Here is an 18216-nt window from a genome sequence, read left to right as displayed (position 1 = left end):
GGGGCGTTACTGTCTGGTGTTACTGCTGGGGCGTTACTGTCTGGTGTTACTGCTGGGGCGTTACTGTCTGGTGTTACTGCTGGGACGTTACTGTCTGGTGTTACTGCTGGGGCGTTACTGTCTGGTGTGTTGTTACTGCTGGGAAGTTACTGTCTGGTGTTACTGCTGGGGCGTTAGTCTGGTGTGGTGTTACTGCTGGGGCGTTACTGTCTGGTGTGTTGTTACTGCTGGGGCGTTACTGTCTGGTGTTACTGCTGGGGCGTTACTGTCTGGTGTGTTACTGCTGGGACGTTACTGTCTGGTGTTACTGCTGGGACGTTACTGTCTGGTGTTACTGCTGGGACGTTACTGTCTGGTGTTACTGCTGGGACGTTACTGTCTGGTGTTACTGCTGGGGCGTTACTGTCTGGTGTTACTGCTGGGGCGTTACTGTCTGGTGTGGTGTTACTGCTGGGGCGTTACTGTCTGGTGTTACTGCTGGGGCGTTACTGTCTGGTGTTACTGCTGGGGCGTTACTGTCTGGTGTTACTGCTGGGGCGTTACTGTCTGGTGTGGTGTTACTGCTGGGGCGTTACTGTCTGGTGTTACTGCTGGGGCGTTACTGTCTGGTGTGGTGTTACTGCTGGGGCGTTAGTCTGGTGTGGTGTTACTGCTGGGGCGTTACTGTCTGGTGTGGTGTTACTGCTGGGGCGTTACTGTCTGGTGTTACTGCTGGGGCGTTACTGTCTGGTGTGTTACTGCTGGGACGTTACTGTCTGGTGTGTTACTGCTGGGACGTTACTGTCTGGTGTTACTGCTGGGACGTTACTGTCTGGTGTTACTGCTGGGACGTTACTGTCTGGTGTTACTGCTGGGACGTTACTGTCTGGTGTGTTGTTACTGCTGGGGCGTTACTGTCTGGTGTGGCGTTACTGCTGGGGCGTTACTGTCTGGTGTTACTGCTGGGGCGTTACTGTCTGGTGTGGTGTTACTGCTGGGGCGTTACTGTCTGGTGTGGTGTTACTGCTGGGGCGTTACTGTCTGGTGTTACTGCTGGGACGTTACTGTCTGGTGTGGTGTTACTGCTGGGGCGTTACTGTCTGGTGTGGTGTTACTGCTGGGGCGTTACTGTCTGGTGTTACTGCTGGGACGTTACTGTCTGGTGTGGTGTTACTGCTGGGACGTTACTGTCTGGTGTGTTGTTACTGCTGGGACGTTACTGTCTGGTGTGGTGTTACTGCTGGGACGTTACTGTCTGGTGTTACTGCTGGGACGTTACTGTCTGGTGTTACTGCTGGGACGTTACTGTCTGGTGTGGTGTTACTGCTGGGACGTTACTGTCTGGTGTGGTGTTACTGCTGGGGCGTTACTGTCTGGTGTGTTGTTACTGCTGGGACGTTACTGTCTGGTGTTACTGCTGGGGCGTTACTGTCTGGTGTGGTGTTACTGCTGGGACGTTACTGTCTGGTGTGGTGTTACTGCTGGGGCGTTACTGTCTGGTGTGGTGTTACTGCTGGGGCGTTACTGTCTGGTGTTACTGCTGGGACGTTACTGTCTGGTGTTACTGCTGGGACGTTACTGTCTGGTGTGGTGTTACTGCTGGGGCGTTACTGTCTGGTGTGGTGTTACTGCTGGGGCGTTACTGTCTGGTGTTACTGCTGGGGCGTTACTGTCTGGTGTTACTGCTGGGGCGTTACTGTCTGGTGTGGTGTTACTGCTGGGGCGTTACTGTCTGGTGTTACTGCTGGGACGTACTGTCTGGTGTTACTGCTGGGGCGTTACTGTCTGGTGTGTTGTTACTGCTGGGGCGTTACTGTCTGGTGTTACTGCTGGGACGTTACTGTCTGGTGTGGTGTTACTGCTGGGGCGTTACTGTCTGGTGTTACTGCTGGGACGTTACTGTCTGGTGTTACTGCTGGGACGTTACTGTCTGGTGTGGTGTTACTGCTGGGGCGTTACTGTCTGGTGTTACTGCTGGGGCGTTACTGTCTGGTGTTACTGCTGGGGCGTTACTGTCTGGTGTGGTGTTACTGCTGGGACGTTACTGTCTGGTGTGGTGTTACTGCTGGGACGTTACTGTCTGGTGTTACTGCTGGGACGTTACCGTCTGGTGTTACTGCTGGGACGTTACTGTCTGGTGTGGTGTTACTGCTGGGGCGTTACTGTCTGGTGTGTTGTTACTGCTGGGACGTTACTGTCTGGTGTTACTGCTGGGGCGTTACTGTCTGGTGTGGTGTTACTGCTGGGACGTTACTGTCTGGTGTGGTGTTACTGCTGGGGCGTTACTGTCTGGTGTGGTGTTACTGCTGGGGCGTTACTGTCTGGTGTTACTGCTGGGACGTTACTGTCTGGTGTTACTGCTGGGACGTTACTGTCTGGTGTGGTGTTACTGCTGGGGCGTTACTGTCTGGTGTGGTGTTACTGCTGGGGCGTTACTGTCTGGTGTTACTGCTGGGGCGTTACTGTCTGGTGTTACTGCTGGGGCGTTACTGTCTGGTGTGGTGTTACTGCTGGGGCGTTACTGTCTGGTGTGGTGTTACTGCTGGGACGTACTGTCTGGTGTTACTGCTGGGGCGTTACTGTCTGGTGTGTTGTTACTGCTGGGGCGTTACTGTCTGGTGTTACTGCTGGGACGTTACTGTCTGGTGTGGTGTTACTGCTGGGGCGTTACTGTCTGGTGTTACTGCTGGGACGTTACTGTCTGGTGTGGTGTTACTGCTGGGGCGTTACCGTCTGGTGTTACTGCTGGGACGTTACTGTCTGGTGTGGTGTTACTGCTGGGGCGTTACTGTCTGGTGTGTTGTTACTGCTGGGGCGTTACTGTCTGGTGTGTTGTTACTGCTGGGGCGTTACTGTCTGGTGTGGTGTTACTGCTGGGGCGTTACTGTCTGGTGTGGTGTTACTGCTGGGACGTTACTGTCTGGTGTTACTGCTGGGACATTACTGTCTGGTGTGGTGTTACTGCTGGGGCGTTACTGTCTGGTGTTACTGCTGGGGCGTTACTGTCTGGTGTGTTGTTACTGCTGGGGCGTTACTGTCTGGTGTGTTGTTACTGCTGGGGCGTTACTGTCTGGTGTGTTGTTACTGCTGGGACGTTACTGTCTGGTGTGGTGTTACTGCTGGGGCGTTACTGTCTGGTGTGGTGTTACTGCTGGGGCGTTACTGTCTGGTGTGGTGTTACTGCTGGGGCGTTACTGTCTGGTGTGGTGTTACTGCTGGGGCGTTACTGTCTGGTGTGTTGTTACTGCTGGGGCGTTACTGTCTGGTGTGTTGTTACTGCTGGGGCGTTACTGTGTGTTGTTACTGCTGGGGCGTTACTGTGTGTTGTTACTGCTGGGACGTTACTGTCTGGTGTTACTGCTGGGGCGTTACTGTCTGGTGTTACTGCTGGGGCGTTACCGTCTGGTGTGTTGTTACTGCTGGGGCGTTACCGTCTGGTGTGTTGTTACTGCTGGGACGTTACTGTCTGGTGTTACTGCTGGGGCGTTACTGTCTGGTGTGTTGTTACTGCTGGGACGTTACTGTCTGGTGTTACTGCTGGGGCGTTACTGTCTGGTGTGGTGTTACTGCTGGGGCGTTACTGTCTGGTGTGGTGTTACTGCTGGGGCGTTACTGTCTGGTGTTACTGCTGGGGCGTTACTGTCTGGTGTGGTGTTACTGCTGGGGCGTTACTGTCTGGTGTGTTGTTACTGCTGGGGCGTTACTGTCTGGTGTTACTGCTGGGGCGTTACTGTCTGGTGTTACTGCTGGGGCGTTACTGTCTGGTGTTACTGCTGGGGCGTTACTGTCTGGTGTTACTGCTGGGGCGTTACTGTCTGGTGTGGTGTTACTGCTGGGGCATTACTGTCTGGTGTGTTGTTACTGCTGGGGCGTTACTGTCTGCTGTGGTGTTACTGCTGGGGCGTTACTGTCTGGTGTGTTGTTACTGCTGGGGCGTTACTGTCTGGTGTTACTGCTGGGGCGTTACTGTCTGGTGTGTTGTTACTGCTGGGGCGTTACTGTCTGGTGTTACTGCTGGGGCGTTACTGTCTGGTGTTACTGCTGGGGCGTTACCGTCTGGTGTGTTGTAATGTGTAGAGCCAATAGGGATAGTTCTGTACCTGGGGGGGGTTTCTTGGAGACGAGGGCAGGGAACTCCTCCTCTTCCTCCTCCAGGGGGGGTCAGGCTGGGCCTCGGGGAGGGGGGGCCGCCGTGATTGGTTTATCCAGGTGGCCGTTAGCCAATCCGCTCGTTTTAACCGCCGCCGTCGTCGTCACAGCAACCAGCGGTTTGGAAGCGCGGCTCTCCGGAACGTTCTCCTTCTGTACCCTGGAGACCGTTTCCGTGGGGACAGGAACTTGGTTCCCAAATGGCGGAAGGGGCGTGGTCCGTTTCTTCTTCTTGGCCGACTTGGACGTGGGGCTCGGGGCGGGGTTAGATGTCAGTGGGAGGGGCTTAGAGGTCGGTGGGAGGGGCTTAGAGGTAGGTGGGAGGGGCTTAGAGGGTCCTTTGACGATGAGAAGAGAGGAGATATCCAACATGGTCGGAATTGCTCGGCGCTCCTTCGTCGTCTTGGCAACGCAATCGTCATCATCAGAGGGCGGGGACGGGCGGCGGGCGGAGAGCTTTTTCCTCCGAGAGGAAGAGGAGGAGAGGAGCCGGGGGCCGGCGGGGAGAGGAAGAGGAGGGTTGTTAGAGGAAGGTCTAGAGGAAGAGGAGGGAAGGATGACCGGCTTGGAGGTGCTGCTGCTGCTGGATTGGCTCCAGGCTGAGGTCGCTCCGCCCCCCGCTGGTCTGGGAGGGCGGATCTTAGAGACCAGGACGGGGAAATCTTCCTCTTGGAAGGAGGAGTGCTTCCTGGGTTGGGCGGAGTAGGCGGGGGTCACGGGGGTCGTAACCGCGGCAGCAGATAGACTGGGGAAGTCGTCCTCCTTCAGAGGGACCTGGGGGGCCTTAACACTGTAACACATTAATATATATATATAATACATCAGAGACCTGGGGGGGAGCCTTAACACTGTAACACATTAATATATATATATAATACATCAGAGACCTGGGGAGCCTTAACACTGTAACACATTAATATATATATATAATACATCAGAGACCTGGGGAGCCTTAACACTGTAACACATTAATATATATATAATACATCAGAGACCTGGGGAGCCTTAACACTGTAACACATTAATATATATATATATAATACATCAGAGACCTGGGGAGCCTTAACACTGTAACACATTAATATATATATATAATACATCAGAGACCTGGGGAGCCTTAACACTGTAACACATTAATATATATATATATAATACATCAGAGACCTGGGGAGCCTTAACACTGTAACACATTAATATATATATATAATACATCAGAGACCTGGGGAGCCTTAACACTGTAACACATTAATATATATATATATATATATAATACATCAGAGACCTGGGGAGCCTTAACACTGTAACACATTAATATATATATATATATAATACATCAGAGACCTGGGGGCCTTAACACTGTAACACATTAATATATATATATAATACATCAGAGACCTGGGGAGCCTTAACACTGTAACACATTAATATATATATATATAATACATCAGAGACCTGGGGGAGCCTTAACACTGTAACACATTAATATATATATATAATACATCAGAGACCTGGGGAGCCTTAACACTGTAACACATTAATATATATATATATAATACATCAGAGACCTGGGGAGCCTTAACACTGTAACACATTAATATATATATATAATACATCAGAGACCTGGGGAGCCTTAACACTGTAACACATTAATATATATATATATAATACATCAGAGACCTGGGGAGCCTTAACACTGTAACACATTAATATATATATATAATACATCAGAGACCTGGGGAGCCTTAACACTGTAACACATTAATATATATATATAATACATCAGAGACCTGGGGAGCCTTAACACTGTAACACATTAATATATATATATAATACATCAGAGACCTGGGGGGGAGCCTTAACACTGTAACACATTAATATATATATATATAATACATCAGAGACCTGGGGAGCCTTAACACTGTAACACATTAATATATATATATAATACATCAGAGACCTGGGGAGCCTTAACACTGTAACACATTAATATATATATATAATACATCAGAGACCTGGGGAGCCTTAACACTGTAACACATTAATATATATATATAATACATCAGAGACCTGGGGAGCCTTAACACTGTAACACATTAATATATATATATAATACATCAGAGACCTGGGGAGCCTTAACACTGTAACACATTAATATATATATCAGAGACCTGGGGAGCCTTAACACTGTAACACATTAATATATATATATAATACATCAGAGACCTGGGGGAGCCTTAACACTGTAACACATTAATATATATATATAATACATCAGAGACCTGGGGAGCCTTAACACTGTAACACATTAATATATATATATAATACATCAGAGACCTGGGGAGCCTTAACACTGTAACACATTAATATATATATATAATACATCAGAGACCTGGGGGAGCCTTAACACTGTAACACATTAATATATATATATAATACATCAGAGACCTGGGGAGCCTTAACACTGTAACACATTAATATATATATATAATACATCAGAGACCTGGGGAGCCTTAACACTGTAACACATTAATATATATATATATATACATCAGAGACCTGGGGAGCCTTAACACTGTAACACATTAATATATATATATAATACATCAGAGACCTGGGGGAGCCTTAACACTGTAACACATTAATATATATATATAATACATCAGAGACCTGGGGGAGCCTTAACACTGTAACACATTAATATATATATATATAATACATCAGAGACCTGGGGGAGCCTTAACACTGTAACACATTAATATATATATATATATACATCAGAGACCTGGGGGAGCCTTAACACTGTAACACATTAATATATATATATAATACATCAGAGACCTGGGGAGCCTTAACACTGTAACACATTAATATATATATATATAATACATCAGAGACCTGGGGAGCCTTAACACTGTAACACATTAATATATATATATATAATACATCAGAGACCTGGGGGAGCCTTAACACTGTAACACATTAATATAGATATATATAATACATCAGAGACCTGGGGAGCCTTAACACTGTAACACATTAATATATATATATAATACATCAGAGACCTGGGGGAGCCTTAACACTGTAACACATTAATATATATATATAATACATCAGAGACCTGGGGAGCCTTAACACTGTAACACATTAATATATATATATATATATACATCAGAGACCTGGGGAGCCTTAACACTGTAACACATTAATATATATATATATATAATACATCAGAGACCTGGGGAGCCTTAACACTGTAACACATTAATATATATATATATAATACATCAGAGACCTGGGGAGCCTTAACACTGTAACACATTAATATATATATATATAATACATCAGAGACCTGGGGAGCCTTAACACTGTAACACATTAATATATATATATAATACATCAGAGACCTGGGGAGCCTTAACACTGTAACACATTAATATATATATATAATACATCAGAGACCTGGGGAGCCTTAACACTGTAACACATTAATATATATATATAATACATCAGAGACCTGGGGAGCCTTAACACTGTAACACATTAATATATATATATATATACATCAGAGACCTGGGGAGCCTTAACACTGTAACACATTAATATATATATATATAATACATCAGAGACCTGGGGAGCCTTAACACTGTAACACATTAATATATATATATATATACATCAGAGACCTGGGGAGCCTTAACACTGTAACACATTAATATATATATATATAATACATCAGAGACCTGGGGAGCCTTAACACTGTAACACATTAATATATATATATATAATACATCAGAGACCTGGGGGAGCCTTAACACTGTAACACATTAATATATATATATAATACATCAGAGACCTGGGGAGCCTTAACACTGTAACACATTAATATATATATATAATACATCAGAGACCTGGGGAGCCTTAACACTGTAACACATTAATATATATATATAATACATCAGAGACCTGGGGAGCCTTAACACTGTAACACATTAATATATATATATAATACATCAGAGACCTGGGGGGAGCCTTAACACTGTAACACATTAATATATATATATATATACATCAGAGACCTGGGGGAGCCTTAACACTGTAACACATTAATATATATATATAATACATCAGAGACCTGGGGGGGAGCCTTAACACTGTAACACATTAATATATATATATATAATACATCAGAGACCTGGGGGAGCCTTAACACTGTAACACATTAATATATATATATAATACATCAGAGACCTGGGGGAGCCTTAACACTGTAACACATTAATATATATATATATAATACATCAGAGACCTGGGGAGCCTTAACACTGTAACACATTAATATATATATATAATACATCAGAGACCTGGGGAGCCTTTACACTGTAACACATTAATATATATATATAATACATCAGAGACCTGGGGGAGCCTTAACACTGTAACACATTAATATATATATATAATACATCAGAGACCTGGGGAGCCTTAACACTGTAACACATTAATATATATATATATAATACATCAGAGACCTGGGGAGCCTTAACACTGTAACACATTAATATATATATATAATACATCAGAGACCTGGGGGAGCCTTAACACTGTAACACATTAATATATATATAATACATCAGAGACCTGGGGAGCCTTAACACTGTAACACATTAATATATATATAATACATCAGAGACCTGGGGAGCCTTAACACTGTAACACATTAATATATATATATATATAATACATCAGAGACCTGGGGGAGCCTTAACACTGTAACACATTAATATATATATATAATACATCAGAGACCTGGGGAGCCTTAACACTGTAACACATTAATATATATATATATAATACATCAGAGACCTGGGGAGCCTTAACACTGTAACACATTAATATATATATATATATATAATACATCAGAGACCTGGGGGAGCCTTAACACTGTAACACATTAATATATATATATAATACATCAGAGACCTGGGGAGCCTTAACACTGTAACACATTAATATATATATATAATACATCAGAGACCTGGGGGAGCCTTAACACTGTAACACATTAATATATATAATACATCAGAGGGACCTGGGGAAGCTTTAGACTGTAACACATTAATATATATATATAATACATCAGAGACCTGGGGGGGAGCCTTAACACTGTAACACATTAATATATATATATAATACATCAGGGACCTGGGGAGCCTTAACACTGTAACACATTAATATATATATATAATACATCAGAGACCTGGGGAGCCTTAACACTGTAACACATTAATATATATATATAATACATCAGAGACCTGGGGAGCCTTAACACTGTAACACATTAATATATATATATAATACATCAGAGACCTGGGGGAGCCTTAACACTGTAACACATTAATATATATATATAATATATCAGAGACCTGGGGAGCCTTAACACTGTAACACATTAATATATATATATATAATACATCAGAGACCTGGGGAGCCTTAACACTGTAACACATTAATATATAATACATCAGAGACCTGGGGGAGCCTTAACACTGTAACACATTAATATATATATATAATACATCAGAGACCTGGGGGAGCCTTAACACTGTAACACATTAATATATATATATAATATATCAGAGACCTGGGGAGCCTTAACACTGTAACACATTAATATATATATATATAATACATCAGAGACCTGGGGAGCCTTAACACTGTAACACATTAATATATATATATATAATACATCAGAGACCTGGGGAGCCTTAACACTGTAACACATTAATATATATATATATAATACATCAGAGACCTGGGGAGCCTTAACACTGTAACACATTAATATATATATATAATACATCAGAGACCTGGGGGAGCCTTAACACTGTAACACATTAATATATATATATAATACATCAGAGACCTGGGGGAGCCTTAACACTGTAACACATTAATATATATATATAATATATCAGAGACCTGGGGAGCCTTAACACTGTAACACATTAATATATATATATATAATACATCAGAGACCTGGGGAGCCTTAACACTGTAACACATTAATATATATATATATAATACATCAGAGACCTGGGGAGCCTTAACACTGTAACACATTAATATATATATATATAATACATCAGAGACCTGGGGAGCCTTAACACTGTAACACATTAATATATATATATAATACATCAGAGACCTGGGGGAGCCTTAACACTGTAACACATTAATATATATATATATAATACATCAGAGACCTGGGGGAGCCTTAACACTGTAACACATTAATATATATATATAATACATCAGAGACCTGGGGAGCCTTAACACTGTAACACATTAATATATATATATAATACATCAGAGGGACCTGGGGGAGCCTTAACACTGTAACACATTAATATATATAATACATCAGAGACCTGGGGGAGCCTTAACACTGTAACACATTAATATATATATATATATATAATACATCAGAGACCTGGGGAGCCTTAACACTGTAACACATTAATATATATATATAATACATCAGAGACCTGGGGGAGCCTTAACACTGTAACACATTAATATATATAATACATCAGAGACCTGGGGGAGCCTTAACACTGTAACACATTAATATATATATAATACATCAGAGACCTGGGGAGCCTTAACACTGTAACACATTAATATATATATATAATACATCAGAGACCTGGGGAGCCTTAACACTGTAACACATTAATATATATATATAATACATCAGAGACCTGGGGGGGCCTTAACACTGTAACACATTAATATAGATATATATAATACATCAGAGACCTGGGGGAGCCTTAACACTGTAACACATTAATATATATATATAATACATCAGAGACCTGGGGAAGCTTTAGACTGTAACACACATTATATACCTATAACATACAGTACCAGTATAAAGTTTGGACACACCGACTCATTCAAGAGTTTTTCTTAATTTTTTTTACTGTTTAATAATAGAGAAGACATCAACACTATGAAATAACACATATGGAATCATGTAGTAACCAACAAAGTGTTAAATCCAAATATATTGTATGTTTAGATTTCTTCAACAGTAGCCACCCTTTTGCCTTGATGACAGCTTTGCACACTCTTGGCATTCTCTCAACCAGCTTCATGAGGAATGCTTTTTCCAACTGTTCCCACATATGCTGAGCGCTTACTGGCTGCTTTTCTTTCACTCTGCGGTCCGACTCATCACAAACCGTCTCAATTGGGTTGAGGTCGGGGGATTGTGGAAACCAGGTCATCTGATGCAGCACTCCATCACTCTCCTTCTTGGACAAATATCCCTTAACCTCTATTGGGTAGGGGGCAGTATTTTCACGGCCGGATGAAAAACGTACCCAAATTAAACTGCCTACTACTCGGGCCCAGAAACTAGAATATGCATATTATTAGTAGATTTGGATAGAAAACACTCTAAAGTTTCTAAAACTGTTTGAATGATGTCTGTGAGTATAACAGAACACATATAGCAGGCAGAAAAACCCTGAGAAACAATCCAACCAGGAAGTGGAGGGAAATCTGAGGCTTGTAGTTTTTTAAAAATTAATTCCCTTTCCAAACTACAGTGACTTAGGGGTAATTTTGCACTTCCTAAGGCTTCCACTAGATGGCAACACTCTTTAGAAAGTTGTTTGAGTCTTCTATGGTGAATTCTGAGGGATTAACAGCCGGTTCAAGCAGTGGACTGTCTGAGGTCATGTAGTTATTACTTCATGCGCGTTCACGCATGGCTAGCATTTTTTTAATTTTTTCTTCTGTGATGAATACGCTATTGTCCGGTTGGAATATTATCGATTATTTATGTTAAAAACACCCTAAGGATTGATTGTAAACATGGTTTGACATGTTTCTACAAACGGTAATGGAACTTTTGAGCTTTTCGTCTCGGGTTTTGCGCTCGCGCGTTATGCCTTTGGAATAGTGTTCTGGACGCGCCAACAAAACGGAGGTATTTGGACATAAATTATGGACTTTATCGAACAAATGAACATTTCTTGTGGAAGTGAGAGTCCTGCGAATGCATTCCGCCGAGGATCAGCAAAGGTAAGGAAAGATTTATACTAATTTAGAGTTTTGTTGATGCCAGAACTTGGCGGGTGTCTGTATAGCTTAGCATTGATGGCTGAACTCTGTACTCAGAATATTGAACAATGTGTTTTCTCCGTAAAGTTATTTTGAAATCCGACACAGCGCTTGCATTAAGAGGTAGTATATCTATAATTCTTTAAATAATTGTTATATATTTTGTCAATGTTTATGATGAGTATTTCTTTAAATTAATGTGCACCTTCACCGGAAGTTTTGGGAGGCAAACATTTTCTGAACATCACGCGCCAATGTAAAATGCTGTTTGTGGATATAAATATGAACTTGATGGAACAAACCACAGCTAAATGCAGCACTAACCTTTGATGATCTTCATCAGATGACAACCCTAGGACATTATGTTATACAATACATGCATGTTTTGTTCAATCAAGTTCATATTTATATCAAAAACCAGCTTTTTACATTAGCATGTGACGTTCAGAACTAGCAAACTTCCGGTGAATTTACTAAATTACTCACGATAAACGTTCACAAAAAACATAACAAATATTTTAAGAATTATAGATACAGAACTCCTCTATGCACTCGCTATGTCCGATTTTAAAATAGCTTTTCGGTGAAAGCACATTTTGCAATATTCTGAGTAGATAGCCCGGCATCACAGGGCTAGCTATTTAGACACCCAGCAAGTTTAGCACTCACCAAACTCAGAATGCACTCCCAGGACTTCTACTTCAATAACAAATGTTGGTTTGGTTCCAAATAATCCATAGTTATATCCAAATAGCGGCGTTTTGTTCGTGCGTTCAAGACACTATCCAAGGGTGACGAAGGGTTACGCGCCCGACGCGTTTCGTGACAAAAAAATTCTAAATATTCCATTACCGTACTTCAAAGCATGTCAACCGCTGTTTAAAATCAATTTTTATGCCATTTTTCTCGTAAAAAAGCGATAGTATTCCGACCTGGAGTCGTTGTTTTCGTTCAAAGACTGAAAATGAAAACATGGAGTCGTCTCGTGCACGCGCGCGCCAGTCTCATTGTTCTCAGATCGACCACTTACCAAATGCGCTACTGTTTTTCAGCCAGGGGCTGCAAAGTCATCATTCAACGTTCTGGTGCCTTCTGAGAGCCCATGGGAGCCGTAGGAAGTGTCACGTTACAGCAGCGACCCCCTGTTTTGGATAGAGATGATCAAGAAGGCCAAGAAATGGTCAGACAGGGCACTTCCTGTTTGGAATCTTCTCAGGTTTTTGCCTGCCAAATGAGTTCTGTTATACTCACAGACACCATTCAAACAGTTTTAGAAACATTAGGGTGTTTTCTATCCAAAGCTAATAATTATATGCATATTCTAGTTTCTGGGCAGGAGTAATAATCTGATTAAATCGGGTATGTTTTTTATCCGGCCGTGAAAATACTGCCCCCTAGCCCTAACAAGTTAAGGAAAGAAACTCCACAAATTAACAAGGCTGTTAATTGAAATGCATTCCAGGTGACTACCCCGTGAAGCTGGTTGAGAGAATGCCAAGAGTGTGCAAAGCTGCCGTCATTAAGGCTACATTGAAGAATCTCAAATATATTTTGATTTGTTTAACACTTTTTTTTGGTTACTACATAATTCCATATATGTGTCCAAACTGTTGACTGGTGCATCGCTACGAAGAGACCTGGGTCAGGGACAGGATGGCCGGTGACAGAGAGAGAGAGAGAGGGGCTTCACAGAGTAATATACACATAAATGATAACACAGCTGGTATACACTTTCACCTCGGGGTGTGTGTGTGTGTGTGTGTGTGTGTGTGTGTGTGTGTGTAGTGTGTGTGTGTGTGTGTGTGTGTGTGTGTGTGTGTGTGTAGTGTGTGTGTGTGTGTGTGTACCTCAGTGTGGGCGCTGCAGCCCCCAGGAGAGCTGGGAAGTCTTCTCCTGTCAGAGGGTTGCTCTTCATGGTCCTCACTGGGGGAGTTTCTGCCGGAGGTTTGATAGGAAAACTCCTGGGTCTCTCCTCAGTCTCCGTCCTCTCCGGCCGCTCCGTCCTCTCCGGCCGCTCCGTCCTCTCAGGCCGCTCCGTCCTCTCAGGCCGCTCCGTCCTCTCAGGCCGCTCCGTCCTCTCCGGCCTCTCCATCCTCTCCGGCCTCTCCATCCTCTCCGGCCTCTCCATCCTCTCCGGCCTCTCCATCCTCTCCGTCCTCTCCATCCGCTCCATCCTCTCCGGCCGCTCCATCCTCTCCGGCCGCTCCATCCTCTCCGGCCGCTCCGTCCTCTCCGGCCGCTCCGTCCTCTCCGGCCGCTCCGTCCTCTCCGTCCTCTCCGTCCTCTCCTCTTTGCGGTGTTTGGGCGCTCCACTCCTGTCCTGGGTGTCTCGTCCTCTGTCCTCCTGTCGTCTCTGTTGCATCATGGAGGCTCTGACCGCTACTGCCAAGTCCCTGTCCTCCTCCTCACTACCAACAACACAGCAAAAAGTTAACAGAGTCATATATAATACCCAGAAACCACTGGGTGAAAACACGCAAAACGGTTCCAATGTGTTTATCCACACATTCATTTTTATTCATTGCGGATATTAGAATCACTTCAAATTTAAAAAAGGTTTTCGGTGTAGGTTTACGCTGGCTGTGACGTTTTGATTAAACCGTGTAAATCTCTCTAAGACTTTTATCAAATATATAGTCGCCTGTATTTACAAACCCCCCCAATGAAAATGCTAATTAGCTGCTAATGTGGCTATCGTAACGGAACTACAAATACCACGTCACTCACCAGGGCCGCCGTGACCTGGACCAGACTGCTGAATTCAGGGGAAGGTGAGAATCTCTGGATTAACTCATGGTTAGCTAGTTAGCAACATTAGCCTGGCTAGCTGGCTACATCAAGCAGTCTATTTGTCTAAGCCATTTAAATGCATGATACATTCATAACTTGTTATAGGTTTAGCTTGCTAGTGAACTAGCTAGCGAACTTCAGATGGTGAAGCTAGGGCTACGTGTTCATGATAATGTTTGTTTGTGTCTGTGGGTGAGAGGTGGGTAGCCTACTTCAAGTACTTGGGGTTATGATATATAAATGCTAACCTCCCCTGTTATTGTAATGGTGAGAGGTTAGCATGTCTTGGAGGTATGCTAACCTCCCCTGTTATTGCAATGGTGAGAGGTTAGCATGTCATGGGGGTATGATATAAAATGCTAAACTCCCCTGTTGTTGTAATGGTGAGAGGTTAGCATGTCTTGGGGGTATAATATAAGATGCTAACCTCCCCTGTTATTGTAATGGTGAGAGGATAGCATGTCTTGGAGGTATGCTAACCTCCCCCGTTACTGTAATGGTGAGAGGATAGCATGTCTTGGAGGTATGCTAACCTCCCCCGTTACTGTAATGGTGAGAGGTTAGCATGTCTTCCGGTATGCTAACCTCCCCTGTTATTGTAATTGTGAGAGGTTAGCATGTCTTGGGGGTGTGATATAAAATGCTAACCTCCCCTGTTATTGTAATGGTGAGAGGATAGCATGTCTTGGAGGTATGCTAACCTCCCCTGTTATTGTAATGGTGAGAGGTTAGCATGTCTTGGGGGTGTGATATAAAATGCTAACCTCCCCTGTTATTGTAATGGTGAGAGGTTAGCATGTCTTGGAGGTATGCTAACCCCTCCCTGTTATTGTAATGGTGAGAGGTTAGCATGTCTTGGAGGTATGCTAACCCCACCCTGTTATTGTAATGGTGAGAGGTTAGCATGTCTTGGAGGTATGATATAAAATGCTAACATCCCCTGTTATTGTAATGGTGAGAGGTTAGCATGTCTTGGAGGTATGCTAACCTCCCCTGTTATTGTAATGGTGAGAGGTTAGCATGTCTTGGAGGTATGCTAACCTCCCCTGTTATTGTAATGGTGAGAGGTTAGCATGTCTTGGGGGTTTGATATAAAATGCTAACCTCCCCTGTTATTGTAATGGTGAGAGGTTAGCATGTCTTGGAGGTATGATATAAAATGCTAACCTCCCCTGTTATTGTAATGGTGAGAGGTTAGCATGTCTTGGAGGTATGCTAACCTCCCCTGTTATTGTAATGGTGAGAGGTTAGCATGTCTTGGAGGTATGATATAAAATGCAATACTTAAAAAGTTGATTAGCGAGACGTGTAACACAATTGGTCTCGTAGTGATGACGTCATACTGACCGGTTGTACCGCCAGCTACCTCTGGTGTTCTGTTGGTTCCTTCCTCTTCCTCCTCGACCCGACCTCACTTCCTCATAGTCCTCTCCAGACACCGCACCTCCTTGAAAGGAACAAGCAAAGGTCTGAAATCCAAGTTGTGTTTTTTTTTCTCACCGAAAACAGCGCACAGTATCCAGTCTCACCGTCGTTGCGTCGGGTCTGCCGCGGGGCGTAGCTGAACTGCAGGTCTATGTGTCGGTTCTGTCGCGCTTCGGCCCGGTTCTTGCTGTGCGTCGAGGCCTTGTGGGCCTTGTAGTCGATCTGGCTCCTGAAAGCGTGGGTGAATTGCTCCGTAGCACAGCGGCCTTCCTCGCACAGGTAGTGGGCCTCCCGGAAGTGCTCGCTCAGGTACTGGTAGTCACTGTGGGGGAGGGGGGGGAGGATTACAACATGCTTAGGATAGATACAGGGTTGTGAGTGAGAGACTGTGTGTGTGTCGACACACCTATTCATTCAAGGGTTTTTCTTAATTATTTACTGTGAAATAAAACAATATGGAATCATGTAGGAACCAAAAAACACAAAAAAAGTGTTAAAAACATCCCTTTTTTCAGGACCCTGATCTCTTTCAAAGATAATTCGTAAAAAAATCCAAATAACTTCACAGATCTTCATTGTAAAGGGGTTTAAACGCTGTTTCCCCAATGCTTGATCAATGAACCGTAAACAATTAATGAACATGCACCTGTGGAACGGTCGTTAAGACACTAACAGCTTTACAGACGGTAGGCAATTAAAGGTCACAGTTATGAAAACTTAGGACACTAAAGAGGCCTTTCTACTGACTCTGAAAAACACCAGAAGAAAGATGCCCAGGGTCCCTGCTCATCTGCGTGAACGTGCCTTAGGCATGCTGCAAGGAGGCATGAGGACTGCAGATGTGGCCAGGGCAATAGATTGCAATGTCCGTACTGTGAGACGCCTAAGACAGCGCTACAGGGAGACAGGACGGACAGCTGATCGTCCACGCAGTGGCAGACCACGTGTAACAACACCTGCACAGGATCGGTACATCCGAACATCACACCTGCGGGACAGGTACAGGATGGCAACAACAACTGCCCGAGTTACACCAGGAACGCACAATCCCTCCATCAGTGCTCAGACTGTCTGCAATAGGCTGAGAGAAGCTGGACTGAGGGCTTGTAGGCCTGTTGTAAGGCAGGTCCTCACCAGACATCACCAGCAACAACATCGCCTATGAGCACAAACCCACCGTCGCTGGACCAGACAGGTCTGGCAAAAAGTGCTCTTCTCTGACGAGTCGCGGTTTTGTCTCACCAGGGGTGATGGTCGGATTCGCGTTTATCGTCGAAGGAATGAGCGTTACACCGAGGCCTGTACTCTGGAGCGGGATCGATTTGGAGGTGGAGGGTCCGTCATGGTCTGGGGCGGTGTGTCACAGCATCATCGGACTGAGCTTGTTGTCGCTGTGCGTTACAGGGAAGACATCCTCCTCCCTCATGTGGTACCCTTCCTGCAGGCTCATCCTGACATGACCCTCCAGCATGACAATGCCACCAGCCATACTGCTCGTTCTGTGCGTGATTTCCTGCAAGACAGGAATATCAGTGTTCTGCCATGGTCAGCGAAGAGCCCGGCTCTCAATCCCATTGAGCACGTCTGGGACCTGTTGGATCGGAGGGTGAGGGCTTGGGTCATTCCCCCAGAAATGTCCGGGAACTTGCAGGTGTCTTGGTGGAAGAGTGGGGTAACATCTCACAGCAAGAACTGGCAAATCTGGTGCAGTCCATGAGGAGGAGATGCACTGCAGTACTT

The 18216-nt window shown here is 44.0% G+C and overlaps 1 protein-coding gene across 1 annotated transcript in view; it reads right to left on the bottom strand.

Annotated features, from left to right (window-relative positions):
• The window catches only part of LOC106592015 (E3 ubiquitin-protein ligase ZNF598), a 54227-nt gene that overhangs the window by 14728 nt on the left and 21283 nt on the right, over window positions 1–18216 (bottom strand). Inside the window, exons 5-9 of the mRNA XM_045711947.1 lie at window positions 16581–16798; window positions 16399–16498; window positions 14109–14669; window positions 4152–4918; window positions 4080–4121 (exon numbers count right to left, since the gene is read on the bottom strand). Coding sequence (XP_045567903.1) covers window positions 4080–4121; window positions 4152–4918; window positions 14109–14669; window positions 16399–16498; window positions 16581–16798 — 1688 coding nt within the window. The remainder of the gene's footprint in view (window positions 1–4079; window positions 4122–4151; window positions 4919–14108; window positions 14670–16398; window positions 16499–16580; window positions 16799–18216) is intronic.

This window comes from Salmo salar, unplaced genomic scaffold, assembly GCF_905237065.1.
Source record: "Salmo salar unplaced genomic scaffold, Ssal_v3.1, whole genome shotgun sequence".
Classification (NCBI taxonomy): domain Eukaryota; kingdom Metazoa; phylum Chordata; class Actinopteri; order Salmoniformes; family Salmonidae; genus Salmo; species Salmo salar.
Note: the sequence above shows the minus strand (reverse complement) of the source record. Positions and strands in the feature narration are given on the sequence as shown.